This window comes from Sinohyriopsis cumingii, chromosome 12, assembly GCF_028554795.1.
Source record: "Sinohyriopsis cumingii isolate HCF-2022 chromosome 12, ASM2855479v2, whole genome shotgun sequence".
NCBI lineage: Eukaryota > Metazoa > Mollusca > Bivalvia > Unionida > Unionidae > Sinohyriopsis > Sinohyriopsis cumingii.
Window position 1 is genome coordinate 33,529,502 of NC_142972.1, and position 23,626 is coordinate 33,553,127.

General features: G+C 35.3%; 1 protein-coding gene across 3 annotated transcripts in view; it reads right to left on the reverse strand.

Moving 5' to 3' along the window:
- The window catches only part of LOC149786222 (uncharacterized), a 30,446-nt gene extending 17,527 nt beyond the window's left edge, over positions 1-12,919 (reverse strand). For 2 of the 3 annotated variants that reach the window (XM_089976602.1, XM_089976600.1), the window contains exons 1-11: positions 12,805-12,919; positions 10,743-10,981; positions 10,185-10,363; positions 9,782-9,885; positions 8,925-9,193; positions 8,376-8,540; positions 7,592-7,635; positions 4,555-4,668; positions 4,060-4,173; positions 800-913; positions 320-433 (exon numbers count right to left, since the gene is read on the reverse strand). In XM_089976602.1, coding sequence (XP_089832728.1) covers positions 320-433; positions 800-913; positions 4,060-4,173; positions 4,555-4,668; positions 7,592-7,635; positions 8,376-8,540; positions 8,925-9,193; positions 9,782-9,885; positions 10,185-10,363; positions 10,743-10,981; positions 12,805-12,912 — 1,564 coding nt within the window. In that variant the 5' untranslated portion in view covers positions 12,913-12,919. The remainder of the gene's footprint in view (positions 1-319; positions 434-799; positions 914-4,059; positions 4,174-4,554; positions 4,669-7,591; positions 7,636-8,375; positions 8,541-8,924; positions 9,194-9,781; positions 9,886-10,184; positions 10,364-10,742; positions 10,982-12,804) is intronic. The other variant, XM_089976601.1, reaches the window with a different exon arrangement.
- Between the last annotated feature and the right edge of the window lie 10,707 nt (positions 12,920-23,626).

Sequence of the window (23,626 nt, forward strand, 5' to 3'; positions counted from 1 at the left end):
AAGTCTCTGGTATGACTCGGCCGGGGATCGAACCCACGACTTCCCGTATCCGAGGCGGACGCTCTAACCACTAGGTCACCGGAGCGGTCATATATATATATATATATATATATATATATATATATATATATATATATATATATATATACTGTTACATCCATCTGAATTTTCTATGTAAAGGTATTAATGAGACTATCAAACAGAACATATTGTATCGATACGAATATCTTATTAGAATATAGTTGAAGCTATATTCAATTGTAAATAATAAGATTTACTCTGTGGATACGATACAAGTAAATAGGTTATTTGAACTTACCTTCTGTGCAGTTCATCCCGTTAAAACCCACTAGACAGTCACATGCAAATGAGCCAATCGTATTTGTGCAATTACCACTGTTTTTACAAGGGGAACTATCACACTCATTCAGGTCTGCAAAGGAATAGTAGTTGCGATTTAATGTAGGAACACTCTACACACAAGTGTAAATAATTAAAAGATTTTCTACAAGTTGTTAAGATTTAGAAAATGTGTATAGTTCATTTGGATGTGACAAATATATCCTGCCAAGTCTGCTGTCACGGTGAATGCAGCACATTTATAAACCTCGAATACAACTAAAATAAATTGAATGTATAACGAAGCGGTTGAAAGGTAACTCCATGTTCTGATATGAAACATAACATATTGTATCGATACGAATATCTTATTAGAACATAGCTGAATCCATATTTATTTGTACTATAGTAAGATCTACTCTGTGTATACAATTAAAGTAAATAGGCTATCTGAACTTACCTTCTGTGCAGTTCATTCCGGTAAAACCCGCTAGACAGTCACATGTGTATGAGCCAATCGTATTTGTGCAATTACCACCGTTTTTACAGGGAAAACTAGCACACTCATTGAGGTCTGCAAGGGAATGGCAGTTACGATATAATGTAGGACCGCTGTACAAACAATTGTAAATAGAGAACGATTTTGTTCAATTTGCTAACCATTAGAAAACGTACATCGTTTCATTGGATGTGTAAATTATATCCTCTCAAGTTTGTTGTCATGGTGAAAGTAAGACATTAATATACTTAAATACGTTACTGTACTAGCTAGTGCTGAACAAAATGGTTAACTCCAAGATCCGTTAGGCATTTGCATAATCACCACTTAAAGACAGGAAATGTATATAAGGCGTCTTCTTATATAATTCATAATCGCTGCAAACTATGTTTCTAGGAATTTCTAACGAGATGATGATGAAACCAGAAACAAGAACACAAATAAAGAAAAAATTAAAGCAAAATAAAAATCAACAACAAACAGTAAAAAACAAAATGTAACATAAAACAAATCAAACCCCTAACGTCCTAAACAAAAGCACCGACAACATAAACAATGTTATATATATATATATATATATATATATATATATATATATATATATAGTATTAGGTACATTTCATTTGTAAATTATTTTTTTCTTCTTCATGGTTATAGCATAGGTATAATTGTATTTAGAACTTGACCTTGACCAAAATCAAGTCCCTGTTGTACCTGACCTGTAACATCTCTTTTGGGAACAACTAATCCACAGCTAATTATTTGTCTATGAGTATGTGTTACCTATAAGGATCATTAACAATAGAGGCAAACATGCTTATTTGGGTCTGGGTCTAGAACATTGAGAATTCTCTCACGAGATGACATTGTCTACTTTTTGCCATATTCTTTATTATAATTTTTTTTAACAGATCAATGTCTTAGAATTTTCTATAAGGGAAAATTCCATTAGCATATTTTCAGAGAATGGTAATTGGTACCTTAAGATTAAGCAGAGGTATCTAAATCTTGGTTACTTGAGAACTTACTCATTTTGCGATTATATTATTAGAAGCACCATCATTTCTATTGTTGTGTTCAGATTTTTTTGGATGTAATTATTGATTTAAATTATTTTTCTCTGGAACAGTCAAGAACAGAAACTTTAACTTTGAATTATAGTGAATTCAGACAAGGTCGCCTTGGATTATAGTATTATCATTTATTGGGAGACTTATAGTATATTGTCACACTTCAGGCCACTGATTGATTAGTACATTAAAGGCTATAGGCACATAAAAAAATCTTCGTCGCTGGATCTTATTTTGAATACCACTGGAATTTAATTAGATCTTGATTAATTAGACCTAGTGATAGAATGTTTTGTACAATTTGGAATTTAAATCACAGTAGTTTAAGCTATGTTTAAATGTTCACTTTAGTAGTCTTGGATAAAAAAAATTATTTTATTGATTTTTACACAAATTTACAGGTTTTCGATCTAACACACACACACACACACACACACACACACACACACACATATATATATATATATATATATATATATATATATATATATATATATATATATATATATATATAGTATCATACAGGTTAAATAATTTTTAATTCGTACACTACATAAATTCGAACCCAGGTACGTGTGTAAATAGTACCCATCGCCTTGCCTAAATACACTAGTCCATATTACATCACCACTATGAACAGATCATAAAAAATGATGCTACTGAGTTGATGCTTATGTACCCGCGGACCTGTGTGCGAATCACCGTAGAGTAGGAATTAAAACTTATCTAACAGTTCTTTTGTTTGTAACTCTCTCTCTCTCTCTCTCTCTCTCTCTCTCTCTATATATATATATATATATATATATATATATATATATATATACAGAGAGAGAGAGAGAGAGAGAGAGAGAGAGAGAGAGAGAGGTTTGATATTGCACACTTGGTCGGTATGACCTAAACATTGTTTCGCTTTTGGGAGTATATATGATTAGGATAGCTGAGAATTAAAGAACTTAAGGAAGGTACATTTTTATACCGCACAATACGTTCGATCTCAACATGATGTTGATGTATTTGTGATTCAATACTGCGGGACCTGCCGAACTAATTAATTATATTCTACGAAGGTATGCTTTCCACTCACCATAGAACAGTTCTTTCCGGTTCAGCCGATAGGGCGGTCACAAAAGTACGTGCCGTATGCATTTGTGCAATTCGCACTAGTTTCGCATGGTGAAAAGTCACATTCGTTGACGTATGTAATTTAAATTAAACAAGTCATCGTAGGTACGGTTATCAATGTTGAATGATTGGTATGAGAAATGTTGTTGAGAAATAATATCAACTCAACTGTATAAAGAGCCACTTAGAAAATCTGCAATCTTCCAGATGTAACTCCTGATTCGCCGAACATGTTTATTAAGTATATAACGTTCCTTTCAAATGATAAGTATGGTAGTAGAAACTACACAAGATATATATATATATATATATATATATATATATATATATATATATATATATATATATATATATATATATATATATATTAATGAGATTATCCACGATTATTATTTCTTTTAAGTATAACATAGTGTATCGATATACATATCTTATTACAGTACAACTGATTGTATATTTCTTTGTAAATAGTATGATGCAAGTAAATGGGCTATTTTGAACTTACGTTCTCTGCAGTTCATCCCGGTATATGCAGAGAGTTCACTTTGAGGATCTATCTATCTAGTCGGTCTGTCTGTCTATCTATCTATATATCTATCTATCTATCTATCTATCTATCTATCAACAATCTCACACAGTTTATCAACAACACGTGCGATGGAAACTATTTCTTAGAGGAAGAGAGTACTTAAAATTATAAAAACAGACATTTAACACAAACGAAGAGCAGTTAGCGCCTACTACGTATTTGAAGACCACGGGGAAATCAACAGATAATTTTATCTCAAGGACAATGCAATATATATAATATCTTTTTCTCAAACACATATAAACCCGTGAGTCACCTCTGAATGAGCCAGTCATATATATATATATATATATATATATATATATATATATATATATGATTTTTGGAGATCCCACACAATACCTTCGATCTCAAGAGGATTTTGATATATCCTTGATTCAGTTTGGAGGGATCTCCCGAACTAATTAATTCTATGCTATGAAGGTATGCTTTCCACTCACCATAGGAACAGTTCTTTCCGGCCCAGCCGATAGGGCAGTCGCAAAAGTATGTGCCGTATACATTTGTACAATTCGCACTATTTTTGCATGGTGAAAGGTCACATTCGTTGATGTCTGTAATTTAAATTAAACTTGCCATCGTAGGGACGGTTATCAATGTTGAATCATTGTTATGAGAAATTTTGATGAGAAATAATATCAACTCAACTGTATAAAGTAAAACAATGAAAATCTGTAAGCTTCTATATGTCAACCGTTTATTAAGTATATACCATTCCTTACGTCTAGTAGTTGAAACTAAACATGTTTATTTATTTATATCTACTATTGCATCCATGTGAAGGGTCTGGTTATAAGATTTTAACGAGATCATCGATTATTGTTTTCTTTTAAGCATAAATTATTGTACTGACAAACTTGAACCTACATTTCTTTGTAACTAGTAAAATCTAATCTTGGGACATGATGTGACTTAATACACTATTTAAACCTTACCTTCTGTACAGTTCATCTCCATAAAACCCGCAGGACAGTCACACATGTATGAGCCAATAGTATTTGTGCAATTACCACCGTTTTCACAGGGAGAACTATCACACTCATTGATATCTGCAAGGGAATGATATTTATGCTTTCAGGTATGATAGCTATACAAACTAACTTAAAATATTATTCTTTTGAATTTTAGAAAACCTGTATATTTTCAAATATCCAAACAAATATGTCTTTCTAATGTTTTATTACAGTATACATATTGCTCAACATTGCATATTCATAAACCGCCAGTAAAAGGAAAAAAGGTTGCTAAAGGAAATGGTACAAATGTAATTACCAGCTCTTAAATACGATTCTTCTTGAAACAACATGAGAGACAAAGAATAATTTAGAGTCTCTTTCACCCTAAAATCTCTACAAATATAGGATAAAGTAATAAAGTAGGAACGGAGAAGAGAAGAAAAAAGAAGAAAAAAAAACAATGACAATAACGTCATTTGCGAACGTATATGTTTCATCCTACCTACAATTCGATATTTGTTCAGTGAAATAATATATATGGATTCCCTGGAATGTATTACTCTTTGAGGAAACGTCTATATTTTTATTGTGTGTGACAAAATTGTACCTGTAAAGTTTTATGTCTTGTTTGTAAAATTACCTTTACGAACTTTAAAATCAAATAGAAATAATGCTGCCGTCTGATGCTGAAGAACAAATAAGGATATGTATCATACCATATGGATATTTGCCAAAATGTTATTGGTGTCCACAACCTTACAAACGTTTCATTTAAACACTCCGTGATTAGTTTTGCAAACAACATGAATTGCATACCATACTAACCTTGGAATAGAAATTGGTTGAGTCTGACAAAACAAACATTGTAGAATAACAACTCAATACAATGTACATTGCTCTTTATCATTAGTATGTGTATCTTGTCGAAAACGGTCCAAAAGCAAGCAAAAATATTTGGGTGAGTTAATTAAAAAGGGTATGCCCATCCTTACATAATTTTAACAATCTTTAGAAACATTAGGACATTTTTCAAAAGCCGAGAATGTAGTTGAACCAGAAAGAATCATACCCTGTAATATAGCGTTGCAAATAACAAAGGGCCATAACTTTGACAGAACTAACCAACAATCTTTGGATCAGATAGATCCGAGTGGACACATGTAAGAGTGAAAACAATTTAAATGTAGGTAGGAACTATACACACAGTATTAAGAGAACCATAAAACATCAATGTACACTAGCTATAATATGCTTGAGAATGTAGTCTACGTACAGTAATGAGACATATTGACCTTTCGCCAATTAGAGTAGTTCTTTCCATCTCAAACCGATGACCAAACAGTAGTCATAAGAGCCAAGAGTATTTAGGCAGGTTCTTACATGTTTGCAAGAGAAACGTTTGCAGTGAAGGTTGTTTTAAACTGTGTATGACAAAACTACTCTTTAGAAACACTAGACAAAATAGCTAAAGAGGAGATGTAATGTAGCTGAATATTTTTATAAAAGGAATCGAATAACATTTGTATTAACTATAGTGCTTTATCTCTCTCTCTCTCTCTCTCTCTCTCTCTCTCTCTCTCTCTATATATATATATATATATATATATATATATATATATATATATATATATATAATACGATTTTCATGATAAAGGTTTTCTTTTAAGGGTTATCTAGTTTATGACAATTTTAATGCTACAAATCCGATGCTCGTAGTTTGTACATGTTCAATAATGCGTACGATGATTCATATATAAGTTTCAAGGTTAAGTCTTACTGGCAAGTGGATGTGAACATCACATGATGCATCTAGGATATATTTTCTGGTAGAAGGTAAGACTGATCTATTTCATCATTAGTTGAAACGTTATTTTCTTAGAGTAATAAATTAATCTTGTATTGTTATTCATGTGAATAGAGATAAAACAGACTGATAACCAATTGATTCTGGAGTCCTACGTTCATTTGTGAAAATGTTCTCCTAAAAAAATTATGAAAAAAAAATATGAAGAAATGGACAGATTCCAAGAATTACACCCTAAGTATGTTAGTGATAACGCAGCTAGAAAACAATAATCAATTCTTGAATAAAATACAAAACTTCAGAAACGTCATTTTATCTGGAAATCAGTGTTAAAAAACCTAATATTTTTTATAAAATAAATTCTCAAATTCTCTATTTCCAAATAATAATGTGTGTGTGTCTGATTTGGATTTTTGAATGTAGCTTTAACAATTTTTCAGTCATAACGTTATGATGTCTGCAGTAAGGCAGTTTATAGTGATGCCTATCATTGGGGCATCATGCCGCAGACATGTAGCATTTTGTCCCACGCAGTCACATTATCCTGACACCAAGTTGAGCAGTCCTAACACTAACCTCTTAATGCTGGACGTGTAGCAAGGCAGCTGTTAGTACCATTTTTACAAGTCTTTGGTATGACTCAGCCGGGGTTCGAACCCGTTATTTTGGCACCACATGACTCCGTCCAAGCGCATAACTTGTAAAGAGTCTGAAATGTAACCCTGTTTGAACAGCGACCTCCTGCATCCAAGGCGGCCGCTCTAACCACTAGGCCACCTGAGCGATCCGAATTTTATTTGCAAAATTTCAGCTATAATGCACGTACAAATTTCAGTTTATGATATTCTAATTGATGTTGAAGTCAGTCTGTTGCTGACTCAAGTTATTGAATAGCCTAATATAAAAAAAATTGTGCATTTATTTGAAAACAATTACAATCCCGATATATCGTACATAGACACATGGCTGAAGACTTTTCAAAACATTAAAAACATTCAGATAAAGAGATTATTTTCTATCACGAGCTTTCAGTGTAAGCTTTGCGAAACAAAACTTTGCAATCATCTTCCTAATCCTTGTTCTGTCGCCATACTATATTTTACTAAATGCATATAAATAATAACAGTATGAACCAAATATTATAATTATGATATATATATGTCTCCCCTAAAATTTTATAACTCAGAAATATTAAGAAAACTTAAATAATACCTTTCTTGACGACAATAGACATGCATCTCTGTTCACTCGTCAAACTGTTGATGATAATAATAAAAATATTAATAACAATAGTTACCATTCTCACTAAATATAACAACAAGGAAAATAAGTAACGGACGAAGATAACAACGAGGGGAAATGGATGATGAAAACGGTGATTAACGATAGTCACCGAAGTGATTCAAGAAAGGTTTTGTGGGAGCTATCGATGTCATTTGTTGGTATAACAAAAATAATTAATTTGCAACAGCAGGTAATAAGGCAGTGACGTCCAACCCGCAGTCCGCGGTCTGATTGTAAAGGACCCGCCAGAGCTCGAGCAGCTATATAGTCGTTACTTTTCAGTTTTCTGCTGCGGTCCTCGGCTTCAAGAAAAACCGTTTTGAGTGGCCCATGGTGTCAAAAAGTTTGAACAGCACTGTAATAAGGTATGTTAACCACAGAAGCAGACCCAGGCTTACCCGAAGGTAGGATTTGAACCTGTACCCATTTGTATGAGAAATAGGCATGCAACCCTCTGTGACATCGAGGCTGCTAGAATCGGAAGCGAAAATATTAACGACTGAATAAAGGGCTATATAATTTATGCTGAAAGTAAGCGATAAATAATTATCGATTGGTGGTCTTTAGTTGCAGCGAACAATGGTATCATCTAAATGTTGCTCTGTTTCCACGGAAAATGCATATTTTGAGCAAGACGGTCAAACGTTTATTGGCTCTTAGATCCATCCGTATGATATTACATGTATTAGTATGTTCCTCATGGCCAACTTACCCGGATTTATCAGTGGCTGAGAAACAGAAAACGTAGGTCTGGTCCGAGAACTTCTGTGGGGGGTTCCAGGTCACATCTATGTACCAGGCACCAGGAAGAGTGGGATGAGGCACCAGGACAGACTTGGAAAATCCAGACGGAGATAAAGTAGTTATCTCCTTTATGCTGAAAAATCAGAGGTGAGAACCGACTCTAGAATTTCCTGATATTGGAAGGAAAGCTACTCCTTTTCTATTAGAAGGTGATCGTGCTTTGAACCTTTTGCACCTAAAGAGTCAGACCTTTATAAAAATGACTTTTTTTCTGACATAGAAACGTTCAACGGCAACGACTAGAATAACAGTTTTGAGTAGCGACAATCTAAATTTATTTATTTGTTTTGTTGTATTGTTTGATTTTAAATTTGTTGTAATATGCTTTAGATAAATAACAATAAAGTAATTTTAAAATTTTGTCTTAGAAGCAAGGAAACGGTCTTTCATGTAAAAAATGAATTTATTATTCAACCATATTGGCTGATCTAGGTTCTGAAAATAAATATAAAATTACTCTGTATTTGGAATTCTGCTTCGTGCAACTATTACATCGGTAAAAATTCCGTTTGGGTTCACAATCACCGTATCTTGATTAGGTCTTGTCGGAGGTAGAAATTCCGGGACACTGTTACATCCAGATGTAGTGTTGTAAACGTATACAAGAAACTGGATCGGTACACTGCTAAGCGGTGTTGTTGATCCTGATGTAAAATCTTCCACCTGTATTGCAACTCCATAGTAACCAATGCTTCCAACTGCGTCAAAAGTTACTATGCATGTATTCTGGATTTTAAAATTTAAATAATTAGTTAAAAATATTTGGCATTGCTTATCAGGATTATTATAGAAAAGATTAATTTTTTGCACGGCTTTCCATAACACAATGATGACTCGTTGTGAAGGACATTTGCAATTAGTCATTCCGTGTATGAGATATACAACCAGTAAATTAATTTAGCTATAGTTACTGGTGCTATATAGAAAGCCAATGAAATGATTAGTGCCATTCATATATTTATTTTGAAATTATCACCTTGATAATAATATTCATTGCTCATTTTAACATAAGGCACACAAGTAGCTGAAACAGCTAGCTTTCGCGGTTAAAGTAGAAACTTCAGACCAGGCACATTGGATTTAAATCCTTGACTGTCTCAGTAAAGTTGTTTAAAATGATTAAAATATATGACAACAATATCAAATGGATTTATAAAATATCTTAACATTGATGAAAATAAATCTAGTAAGGGACCTGATCCGCATGCATTTTAAAATTACAATGCAAGGCACAGAATATCAAGGCAGATGTCCACCTGTAGATTGTTATTTTCGTTGAAGTAATCATATGTTTTTTTTATCGTATGGAAATACCTCATTTAATACGGCTCCGGTGAATGCATTACAGATGCTGGCGCATTCATTTAGCATGCTATTTGCCCACCTACATCGAACTTCATCACCGTCTGGATCTGAAACTGTCAGTAGAAGAGAAAGATTCTAGTGCGTCATTACAGATGCTTCATTGTATATACGAATTTGTTTTTTTTTATTATGAACAATGAAACTGAAGATAGCATACATACATCTAATACATACATGCATGTGTGCGTGCATACATACGTACATACATACATACATACATACATACCACAGATATAAGAAAGGAAGGATAACAAACACACTAGAAAAAAGAAAAGAATATATATATATATATATATATATATATATATATATATATATATATATATATATATATATATATATACACATATACCTGGTATGTCTATTGTATGATGACATCCATGGATCAGCCTCACAATAGGTGAAATGTCAATTTGTGGAGCAGAATTGACTCGTCCAGTATCAGTACGAGGTGCTAAATCTGCCTTTACTCTTAGTTCCCAATTACCTCCTCCAAGGGTAAGTAGTGATATCCAATCACCTCCTGTGAATCTAGAATAAATGAAATATGTCATGTGATTTATTTCCTTTTAATCTCATTCAAAATCTTATCATACAAAAAATATTAAATTTTCCCATAAAAAGCTGATGAAATCGGATACAGCGAAACACCACATTTATTCGTTTCTCTAATGCCTGTAGTATCTAACTGATACATTTAACTGATACATTTACCTATAATAAATTAGGTAATGAAGATTAGGAGAATTTTCGATTTTACATGTAATATTTTTTAGGAATGATGCAGCAGGGTTTCGAATTCGAAAAATATAACCAGTCATGTGCGCAATATTTCAGATTTTTTTTTTACAAATATGTTCCATACTAGTTATGTTGTACAATGTACAGTAAATTAGCAGCAGATCATTACCCAAACTCATAGTATGTATTGCTTGATGGAAATGTATATGTGATACTCCCTCTTCCGGTAGTCCAGTCCTCTGTTTCACTGAAGTCTGTACAAAAATAGTTGAGGACTCCGATTGTTCCACTGCAGTTTTTGAAGCAGCTCAAAGATCCTCCTGCAAGGACTGTACCAGATGAAATCGTACTTTCATTACAGAAGTGACCTCCAGATTGTCTCCAGCTTAATCTGTACAAAATCTCAATCTAAAAATAATAAACACATACAGTGAAAACGTAATCACATGAATTTTGTCTTTCAAGCGGGAAATATTCACAGGAGCCAGATATTTGCGAAATAAATATATATTTCAAAGTTGTCGATCGGGCTTGAGTACATGCAACCATCGTAGTAATGTAAATGTTTTACTAATTAAACATTTGACTATTGTCGCTTTACATTTACCTGTTCGACTCGCTCTTAAATTTGCACTGTACTTTGACAGAGTGAGATTAGTAAGTTCAACTTAAAACTTTTATGAAAATCTATCTCAAGGTGGTAAATCTACACAAGAAATGTCGAATCAAATAAGGACAATGAGAAGTCGGAAAAAATAGCCTGGAGATGAGTAATTAGTATCTAAACTGTGCAAATTGTTGTGTAAAATAAAGTACTATTAACAAGGAACGGCATTTCAGATTTAGTGATGTAACGCGTGTAGCTGAGAGAAAAGTAGCCAAAATAAATTAATTATTAAGGTTTCTCTCAAATTGACTAATTTGGTTTAAAACGGGGTCACTCATTGTTTCTTGAATATCTTAGGTTGTGAAACGATGATTCGGCTGCACATTTATTGAGTATTTATTCCTCTTTTCGTGAAACGTAGGATAAAAGCGTTAGTCCCTTTCCAAACAATCAACATTCACTCCAAGAAGCCCATCATTAATCAACCACTCAGTCTACAGCACAATGTTTTCAAATTTAAAAAGCTAAATTTTGATTTTGACTGCAGAGCATAAAACGAAAAGGAAATTAGTTGCAAGCATTTCATTGCATTTATGTTGGCCACAAAGTAAAACCCGACTTATACATATCCGCGTATTTTGTGTATCAAGAAAAATTCTTGATTGTATTGTCTTTGATACGGCCTAGGAGACACGCTAACATAACAATAATTAGAGCGTTTGTACTCTTTTTTGCTGTAGTCTGAAACAATGCACACTCGCAGAATTTATGTTCTCAGGTCATAGGAAAACTCGAAAGTGGTGTAAGGTTATTAGCGAATGTCTGTGCCAAGACACATTTTCAGTCGAAAAACTTTTTCCAAAATACCTTCAAATCAAGTGAACATGAATTGTTCAGTGACTTTTGTTAAAATGTTATACATGAAAGGTACATTCGAAGAGGTACTAACATTTCATAGGGCGAGCTTTTTCAATAATCTTAATGTTTCTTCAAAACTTTTTCTATTTCAAGAGTCTGTTACCCATAGTCACAATTTCTTGATGGCGTTGTTAGATAAAAGGTGTACAGTAGATGAAAACATAGCATACAAGTTGCCAATATTTTTTCTAATGCCCTAATTCTGATGCGCGATCTTTTAAAAATGGGACAAGTTGATTAAAATGTATATTTTGTGTCGCCAACATTATCTTTTTAAAATTTCAAGTCGTTTGTTATAAAATATTTTATTCTTCACTTCGAAAGTTTTAGCGCTGTAACTCATTAACACAGGCTCGGCCCTAAGATGTGCTGGGCCAAAGGCAGCAAGCGATGAGCGCAGGACCCCAAACAAAACAATTATATTGCGGAGAAGCGAGGGTGCCCAAAGCGTTTGCCTCATTCGCCTTGCCCTAGGGCCGGGTCTGCATCAACATTTGTAATAACCTTGACAATTTCTATCAATTAGACATGTGCATTATAGCAAATTGGAAACGATACATTTTATTAAGGTAGAATTGAAATATAGAGGCTTGAGTATTTGAAAAGAATAATTGAATTTAATTATCAAAAATAGTCTTGCCAATCACGCATAAATTGTCGAAAGTTTATTGTCATTGTTATGACATCAAAATAGAACATCACATACCTCATTTAGATTATCTTTCGGTTTCCATGAAAACACAGCTCCCCTAAAATGAGATCCTAAACATGTGGTCAAAATGGCCAACAAAATTATTATATACTTTATACACATCTGTACTCTTTGTTCTTTTCTGAAACTAATTTGAGAATTTTCTCCAGAAGTCCTACATGATAGCTTATATATATATATATATATATATATATATATATATATATATATATATATATATATATATATATATACAGGTATAAAGATAAATGATTTCAATAGAATATTAAGATAGCTTTCAGAAGCCAACAAAAGAAATAATAACGACTTCCTTTTCCGGATAGCTATCAGTCTATTGACTAAACCTTGAAAAGACATTGAAACATTGCAGTGTTATGGTTGGGGAATTTTTATCCTTATTTGTTTGCTCATCGTTGATGTCATATATTGCGTGTTTCTATTAATATAAATTCAAATGGAGGAAGTAAGAATCGAAACAATGCTGATGACAAGTAATGGCAAATCCGCATGTATGGTGTCATACAAGATATGTCATCTCTTAAATTAGTTCAGAATGATGGTTAGTAGATGAAGAAATATGGGATAGGTACACTTCGACATTGCATATAATTTAAATTGACTGCATAACTTACAAACAATCCAGTGTTTAGAAAAAGAGGCTTCAGGTTCATATTGGTGTCATTCATAATCTTAATATGTGTTTAGGTGTCAAGTTGGTAAGCCCAGATTATCAGAATAATTTCAAAGTTAAGATACAACTATGATATTGAGAATTTGTTGCAACGGGCCCAAAACCTGCTTAATGTATCAACAAACGCATCACAATTAATTGATTAATTGTATATGTCTTCATGGAGTAATTTTGTCCAGTCCTGTAAACGAGCATCGTGAACATAAGATAGCAACAAACGATAACCAATGAATTGTCGTATATATTTTCAGAAAGTTGAAAGCTGTCAAAAACATTTGCTTATGTATAGGCTGAAGTTAATAACGTACCTCATGAAGACCTTAAATGCAGACAGAGGAGAAGCAATGTTTATGCTTCAGTAAACATAACTGGATAGAATCAATGATTTTCATCGTTGTCGTCATAATCGTCATTGTCACGATAATAATACACGCGATTTATATGACGAAAAGTTACAGATGTATCATGTTACTCAGCAACAACATCTGTTCTTGTAGTAGCAGTAGCAGGGACAATAGAATATCATAAACCAGTTTCGACCTTCACCTGCTGAATTTAGCCTTATGAAAACTCTGCGGCAGTTTTGGGTAAAACAAACAAAATTACTTTTATAGCAAGCTTTTCTTTCAATAGTTTATTCACAAGCATCAGAAAATGAGTTGGTTAGAGTTCTCATATCCATTATAGTCTAATAAATAAGACAAATTGTACAATTATACTAACGTATAAAATAATATGTTTAGTCTAATATAAGTGCACTATTCAGACCATTTACTCGAAGCTCATTTGATAAAACATGTCACATTACGTTCAAATGTTTATTTACATTATTACCTGTCTAAGCACGATTGATTACTGCAAGCCGCTGAGATTACACCTTTTTAGGGAGCTACTTAGATTAAACGCGTTGATCTTTCTGAGCTACGTGATAATTGGTCCTAATGTATGTTTTGCTTGCACACAATGAAAAATGTTTCAATAAACATGTTCAGCATGTAATTGTTGTTCGTTTTCCATGAATAATACTGTTCCTAAATCCTCCTTATGTCGTCTGCTGCCTTAAACAAATGACGATCCTGCAAGGTTCCAACAGTAGAGTGGAGACGAGCTGAAGTGACCCATGTCTTGCCCTTATTCGAAAGCTGGCTATTTCCAATTGCGTATAAGTCTGTTTTGTAACGAAGTATATGTTGGGGTGGGGTTCTCCCAATATTTTATTAATATTTTATTTAGACTATTATAGAAATCCCACCCAGGCTCTATTTTCTTGGAAGTTAATTTTAGCGAAAGGTAGAGGTAAAGCTCCGAGCCCCCAGTCAGCAATGCCGACGGATTGATGGTCAAATACACAAAAAGGTTGAAATTCAATAAATAATAATTTAATAACAATTCAATAATCAAATAACTAAAATTTCCAAGTACACTCCTTCCGTTTGATCCTTTAATGCGCTTATTGTGTCGCTTGATTAGCAGTATGAGATTGATTTCCACCTGTCCTTGTATTTCTAATCATTTGTTGTATCCTTTCTCTCTCCTATTTCTTTCAATTCCTTCTCTTCCTCCCCGACTTTTCTTCAACTCCTTTTCCCCCTCCTCTTCTTCGATTTTTCTCTAGACTCCACTTTCTCTAGACCCCTTCTCCTCCTCCTCCATTGTATCTAGACTCTTTCTCCTCCTCCACTTCCTCTCCCACGACTACAGTTCTGTTGACTTCGACTACTCGGCTACAGTCTCAATCCCGTCTCCAACTCTTGAAGACTTTAGACCCAATGTAACCGGAAGTTATCTATCACCTTAAAATCTTCTTTTTTGAAGCTTTGTCTTTCCTTAGAATCTACCTCTAAGTTCTGCCGCCAGATTACAATTAGCTTTTTTTCTGGGAATAAACCCTATTGAACTGAAATCCTTTCAGGAGAATACTAAATTACCCTTACGATTTCGGAAAGTATCATTCGGGTCTGAATTGTGAACACGCCCTCTGTCTCAATTTTGAATTGATATCGCTGTGGACCGATCCAGTCAAACTTAACGGACAATATCCTTCTTGCTGTCTGCCAGCGTGGGGAAGGATAAGAACACGCCTCGCTCACCCCGTGGACTTTCATTTTGATCCTTGAACTAACCTTTAACAAATAGGTGTGATAACGGCAAGCCTTTGATAAGTGACGCGAGCGGTCACCTGGGCCGAATCAAGTTTCCGGTCTCTGGCTAGTCATGGTAATCTTGCGTAATAGTTCGACACTAACCCGCGGAAATCTTTAGATATCAAACACGAGGTCGCAGTTACATTCCCAAGACAGGTAGATTATGACTTATACATGACTTAAGATGGGTGCTAAGCAAACGTGACACCCGCCCCCCCCATGCTTGAGAATAAAATCGGGATTTTATTCCCTCAAAATTGCTCCAAATGCTCACGTGCGTTACTACATTCAGTAAAAGAACAAAATCATTACTACGCGACAAGCTGACTACAGACACGAATATACACACAACATACTGTTATCTACTGAGCGATCTATGCCATTTCTGCGCCTTTGCTCATGAAATTGGCGTCTATGTTCCCGGTTCCTTTAACGTATCTCATCTGTATTTGGCACTGCTATAAGAACAGCGACCATCGCATCAAGCACCCAGTCGACAATTTCACCTGCGTGAGATACGCGAGGGGTTGGTGGTCGGTCTCCAATATGAACTTCTGTCGGTATAAGTGCCAATCGAACAGTGATATCCCAAACATGATTCCGAGACATTGCACCTACGATTTGGAGTAGTACTTCTCGGCATCAGCCGGTGTCCGACTGTCTTACGTCCCTTCGTGCTTTTGCAGTAGTACTGCTCCCAGACCCGTGTCACACGCGTCAGTGCGGAGCAAGAAGTCGTTGGACAGATCCGGATGACGGATAACAGCGACGGATATCAGCCTATCCTTTAGCGTTAGAAAAGCATGCTCACAAGCATCTGTCCATATAATTTTACTCGGGGAAGGTATCCTGATAAGGTCAGACAACTGCCTCGCACTTGCAATGAAATTGGCCACATATCTCCATTAATACCCGGTCAATCACAGGAATGACCTCACCTCACTTTTCGTGGTGGGGCGTGCAGTGTTTCTCAGCTCCTACACCCTGGACTTCTCTGGGGACAGAGTACCTTGACTCAGTGGGTGTCCCAAATAGTCTAACGTCCGGAACCCAATCTAACATTTGGAAGGGCGATACATTAATCCCGCTTGACCTAGCCGTTTCAGTACGTCAGCTAACAGAGTGAGGTGCTCAACCCACATCTCTGTGACTAGCAAGAGATCATCCATGAAGTTTTGAACACCCCTATCGCGTAATGGTTCCAACAACCGCCGCATCATTCTAGTGAAGACGATGGGCACATTCTGGACTCAGAACGACATGACTAACCATTGGTAGGTCCTATCGGGAGTAACAAAAGCGAGCGTTGCCCCATCCTCCTCCCGGACAGGAATTTGCCAATAGCCCTTGGACAAATCCAACTTCGAAAAAAAATCGCTTTCGAGACGGAAGCGAAAATATGTTCTGAGTCAGGTAGCATTTCCACTTGAAATTTCGTCACTTGATGAAGTTTCCGGTAGTTGACACAAAACCGATGGATACCATCCTTCTTCTGCATTAAGACTACAGGAGATAGCTGTACGGAGAATCGGCGGATTCGATTACTCCTAGAGCAATCGTCTGCTCGATCTCTTCTCTTACCACTTGTCGTTTTCGTGGGGCAAAGGGTAGGGTTTCCGTTGGACTGGCCGGTCGTCCACCAGCTTTAACCCAAACTCGACAAGTGACGTTCTCAGAGGTATTTACGTAAGCACATCGGAATACACGGCCAGCAACGTCTCTATATCTTCCCGCTTCTCTGCATTCTACGTGGGATCACATTCCACGATAGAGGGTATCTCAGCCCTCGTAATGGACGGTTCGGGATGGTGTTCGCACCTTCCGTGTCGCCTTCGGCGTCTTCTGTGACGATCGTGGCGACGACAAACTTAAAGTCTCTCTTAAAGGGGACAAACATGCAAAACTGAAATTTGCACAAACTTCATATATAGTTTGCTATATGTATAAGGTTCTTTTTCTGAAAATTTGTACCTTTTATTCTTACTCGTTACGAAGAAATTTATGAAAAACCGATCATCTCTCATGATCCGTCTTGAATAGAACAACGCGCTTCCCTCCCCTGAACAAATAGCGGATATGACGTCATTTGAGACACTGTACACACTGGCATTGTTGATAATGAATTATGGAGAACTCGCTCTGGCAGAACTCATCCCAGGTGTTAGGAAAAGTCGCCCCTCTGCGCCTGGACAAGTCGCCCCAAGGATCATATATACTAATTCTGAGATGTCGCCATGTGGTTGTTAAGGCTTTATTTATTGTTGTTTTTCTTCAACTTAATAACTTATTAAATCTATAAAATTTGCAACTTTTCAACTTTTCCATTTGATCAACGCCGCTTCTGAGCTTAACGAAAAAGAAGTGGTATCTGTCCCTTTTGCTCTGCTCTTCAAATCATTAAATGCATTTTAATTGGAAAAATAGAGCGGGTGTAAGCATAATGTGACGTCTACAGTTTTATACCTGAAAGGGCTCCAGCCTAATAAATAAAGTCATCCTGAGACAACTTTATGGCATGGACCTCTATAACCCGAAATCGACTGAATTGGTGGTGACCGTCAATAATCCAAACGGTTATAGTATCATCTCTCAAATCTGAACAATTTAATCTGAATTTTCATTGAGATTTGCTAACCATTGACAAATGATACTTGAACTCGATAAAAAGCATCATTGACGCCTACTCAGGAAATTCGGTCGCTACTGTTTTCAACATCATTTAGTTTATTTCTTCCTTTTTGTCAGTGTTCGTAATTTTATTATTTCTCAATAAAACAAACTGTTTAAAGTTGAACGAAAAGTTTACAAAAATATTTCACTACTAAATTGCCGATTCACAATAAACATGATTACGTTATTGTATTATATATAACAACACCATGACCACGCTTACTAACGGACTTTTGTTACCTTAAATGCATATTTGAACTGCTCGATGTACTTAGGATATAATGAGAAGATCATCTTTAAAAACAAATTTAGATGTCACATTTAAATCTTGGAGTAAACTGAAGAACATTTCACATGGTCCGAATCCGCTTAGAAGTTTGGAGAATCAGTCAGTTATATGGGCCGAATCAGTCAGCGATTTGTACCGAATCAGCCTGGTCCGAGTTTGAGAGTAATTACTACATTAATAAATAATGTTAGAATAATAGATTTATCATAATTACCACATTAATGAATAATGTTAGTATAATAGGTTTATCAATCAAGAAAGTTAACAGTAACATTTGTTTAAAAAATTGGATTATCAATCAAGAAAGTTAACAGTGACATTTGTTTAAAAAATTGTATCGTGGTGTTCCGGTGTGTTGTTATAAGAAATCTAACGAGTTTATAAGAACACACAGACTTTCAGTTATAAGTGATTTATATTTTATTAACGACATTACACAAACAAGATGAATGCAGAATGGGAAGGAGGGGTTTATTATAAAACGAGTGGAAAACAGTCTTGAACGCAAGTGTGGAATAAAAATGCATATTCATCCTATGGACTTGCATTCAAAATCAAACGTGCATAATAAATTGATGTTGGAAACATTGAATGAAAAAGCGTAAATATTTCTTTAATGTTATTTCATTTGGTGGATAATTTATCACTTTTCAAAGATGGAGACAAAAATGAGTAAAATAATTGAGGATTGTTCCAGTACCCATGTTAGTATAATTTTAAGATATAAATATCAGAGTTCAGCAACAATACAAAGAAAGCATTTCAAAACGAATACTTTTTTCTACCAGTATTGAAACAGTTTTGCCGTATAACTGTCAGAGATGAGCACTGATGGAAAACAACGGCAGTATTTCCCATATTAGTCAGTACCAAGCGTAGGATCGTCTAAGAGAATGAAACAAAAAAGTATTCGGATACGCGCTGAACATATTCAATCAAGGAAAAGTTATTGAACTATATATTTAAGAATCTGAACCCTCTACACAAATGACTGTGACTACGTAATAGTACGTTTGATAAAATAATTACTATTATTTGAACATAAATGAATTTAAATAAGTTGCGCACAGCACTTAGATTTTGTCAGAATGGGTTAAGAGCAAAAATGTTTATATCTGAGTTAAAAGCAATGACGACTCGTGCTTTTTGTATTTTTAAACAAGTATTTCTGTTGTTTTAGTAGATGTCCGATGAAAAGTAGGATCTCAGCAAATTTGACAATGAGTTTGATGTCACTGCATATATCTATGCAATTACCGAAATTTACCAAATGACCAAGAAGGAATATACACTTTGCCATGATGACATTAGCACCATTACATTGGAATGACAAACATAATACAATAGAATTAGGATACAGGTGCAGCATAGAATCTAAAAAATGTATTCAACAATGCACTGACACTTAGTTCTTCGCTTTGAACATATATCACAAGTGAAATATTCTTCCTTATTTTTCTTTTGTTTCCCGGGTCTGACTTCGTTTCAGTTTCCCAGCTGAAACCATCTGGAGTTGCATAAGTATGGAGTTTGCTTCCTTGTACAGGAGAGTAAATACCAGATAATATGATACATCATTCGTGTATTCAAATAATGCGGTCACCACCATGTGGCGATATCTTTTTTGATAACAGTATTGTTCTAAGGTACACATTTCTATCTTTTAAATCATTTATTGATTTCAAAGATAAATATTAAATGAGTTTTCTAGATGACAAGTTTTGGGGTGACTTCTCCAACCATCTGGGGTGACTTCTCCAAGCATTTGGGGCGACGTCTCAAACCACTCTGGGGCGATTTCTCCAGATAACTTGGGGCAAGTTCTCCCATGGCGAATTCTCAATGAGGCTTTTTCTCCCAGGTCGAATTTTCCGTATACCGTTGATAATGCAGTCAAGCGTTTTATGAATTGGCTGTGCTTGAATGTTTAAATGATGGCGACCGTCAGTGACGACAGTGATGTGGATGACATTCCCGATGTAGAATATTACATTAAAATCCAACCTTACATGTATGAACCGGAAATATATTCGTGTGACAAAGATGAATAGAACTCGTCAGATTCTGAAAATGGCGATGATCCCAGCTCTTTTGAGAAACATTCAGGCTCGAAATGTCTCTGGCACAACCTGGTGTGTTGAGTTAGCATAAAGTCTTCTCTCTTTAATTTGATCGCCATACAGATCTCCCTTTATGGTCCTTTGGAAAGGTGAAAAAAAAAAAAACTAATCTTCTGTTCGGAACTGCTATTATTCATACAATTTAGAGCTGCGCATTGAACCATCTTGTTTCTACTTGACACTTCGCTGCACAAATTGAATACAACTCTGATACGTTAATCGTCTCAAATGACGTAACATCCTGTTTGTATGGAAGGGAGCTAACAAATTCGGAGCAGGTTCTTTCCGTTTGATCTGGGAATACAGGACAATGTTTTATATGAAATGTTTGTGCAAATACAATAGATACTTTGAAAAAAAAATAGTCGGGATAGATTATATACACAAATTACTAAATATCCTTCTATTTACAATAAAATTGTGCAGGTCGGGGGTTTTGTCCCCTTTAAGGAGATTAGCATGGTATAGTTTCTCCTTAGTCGGTAGCCGTATCCAATAGGTTTGACTCCAACCTTCACGGTTGAAATGTACGGCCTCCTCCAATTTAACTTGCAGCTGGTTGTGTTCTTGGGGTAACAGCAACAACACCTTGACCCCTACTTCATATTGGCGTGGTTTTGTGCGCTTGTTATAATACTTAACTTGACGCTTGAGGTTCTCATGTGCGAGGGTACAAACTTCTTCCAATTTGTTTCACAAACCCGCGACGTACTATTTGGTAGTACGTACCTCTTCGATAGCGTGATCGTCCGTCCACAGCTATACGGCGATGGAACCACGTACTTGCTCCCATACAAAAGTTTAAAGGAAAAAAAAACCTAACTCGCCTGTGCTAAGTAGTATATGGGGGTAATATAGCCCCAACTAGACTTCTATGTTAAAAAAGGGTCCCGGCACTATAGCCTCAAGATTTATAGCCTGACGCAGACGTCTTTGTTAAATTTGGTCGTTTGCACTATAGCCTCAAGGTTTATAGCCTCACGTACACCTCAATGATACAAGAAGTGGTTTGCACTTTGGCGTCAATGTGAATTTAAGATGGGAATGTCACCTGGAGATCAATGAGAATTGAACATTGGGTGGCGTTATGGGGTTAATAGGGTCAACACTTTTTATAGAGTGAAATGCATTTGTAGGGACAAAGGGTTGATAGGGACAAACACAGACATACAGAAACAAACAAATACACATCAAAACACACAGAAAAGAGGGCAGAAATGTCCTAAAGAGAGACTCGCAGATAGAATAGAGACTCGAAAAAGAAAAATATATTGTATGGGTACAAAAGATTTATTCACGTATATACATGTGCCTTGGTCTAAGCACTATCCATTTAATGCATTAACATTTCTACATGAAACTAACCGATGTACTAATTATTTAGTTCTTGGTTCTATTAAACTACTTTTTAAAATTAAAGTTCACGCCTTTCTAAAAATTACTTCATATAAAACTTATTTAAATTAAATGTTCATTTATAAGAAAAAGCTAAAGCAAAACAAGTAACAAACAATCAAATAGGACAAAGTTCATATTTCTCTCTATATCCGTCACACACGTTGTTTAAAATCTGTTCACCTACCACTTGTATCCCATCATAGATGTTTTCCATCACGTATTCCCTTTCATTCGTAAATCTGCTGTTATGTCCATCTTGCTAGGTACACTTATCTGTATGCAGATCAAGTGCAGTCATCGTCTTCTTCCCATGGAGGTACAACATATGCCATATTAATAGTCACTTTTCGTCGGTGATGTCAATAGCCCACAAACGTGCCGGGACCCTTTTTTAAAATAGAAGTCTACGTGAGGCTATATCGCTCCCCATATATTACTGTGGTACGTCCCTATATGCGAAATGCATGGCATGAATATTCCGATCACAAACTTTGGGACGGCCTTCTCACAGCTTCTTAAGCGTGTTTTTCAAAATCCCGTTAAACCGCTCGACCAGTCCGTTACACTGGGGGTGATACGGTGTAAGCGTGAGCTGCTAATAAGTGAATGAGATAAAGGAAGTGAAAGAGCAAGTAGTTATTTTAATTTGACACATCAAATAAATTAAAATGAGAGAAAATTGATTATATTTATGTGTCATGTTGTAAATTAAGTTGTGAAGAAAACATCTAAAATGAATCAATTCGTGGAAGAAGAAAAGAGGTTGCCCCAACCGTTCTATCATTTGCTCGACAGAAGTACAACACAGTATTTTCGTCCGCATATTCATTTCAACATATCTGTGCAAAAGTATGCAGGTATAACTTCAACAAATCACATTGTAGCACAATATGAATAAGTTCCAGAAAATAAAGTTTTTGGACTGTTAGAAACGTTGGTACACTCAATTCAAATTTCCTTCCGCAGAGCAAACAACGGTCATTCTCAACATCACAGAACATGCACCAGTAACGAATGTTTGGGGACTTCAAATGATTGATTACATGTATATTGACACAACATTAAAAAGAAAAATTCAAACAAAGGATGCCGGGGAAAAGGAGCGTAAGGTCAAGATGTGACATAGTTGAAATAAGAGAGTTGGTCATATAAAATAGGAAAGAAAGCTTGATCATTCAATACATCAGAGAATATTTTCTTGTGTGATACCAGTGATACCAATGCGATTGTAAGGTGGGAGACTCACGGGGCATTGGCAGAGAAACCACCTGCGCTAAAACTTAAGATTTCTCTACTTATTCCCATTCCGTATGTCCACCCTAAATAACATATTTTCAGAACTTTCAAAACTGTCAGTAGATTTTACTAATGTAAAGTCTAATATTTTACCTCTTGCATGTCTTAAATGAATACTATGAAAAAGCATTCTTCTGTTTCAATAAACATAGTTATACGTAACATATTCTTCTCATTATCATCGTCATCGTCACGATAATCATCGCTA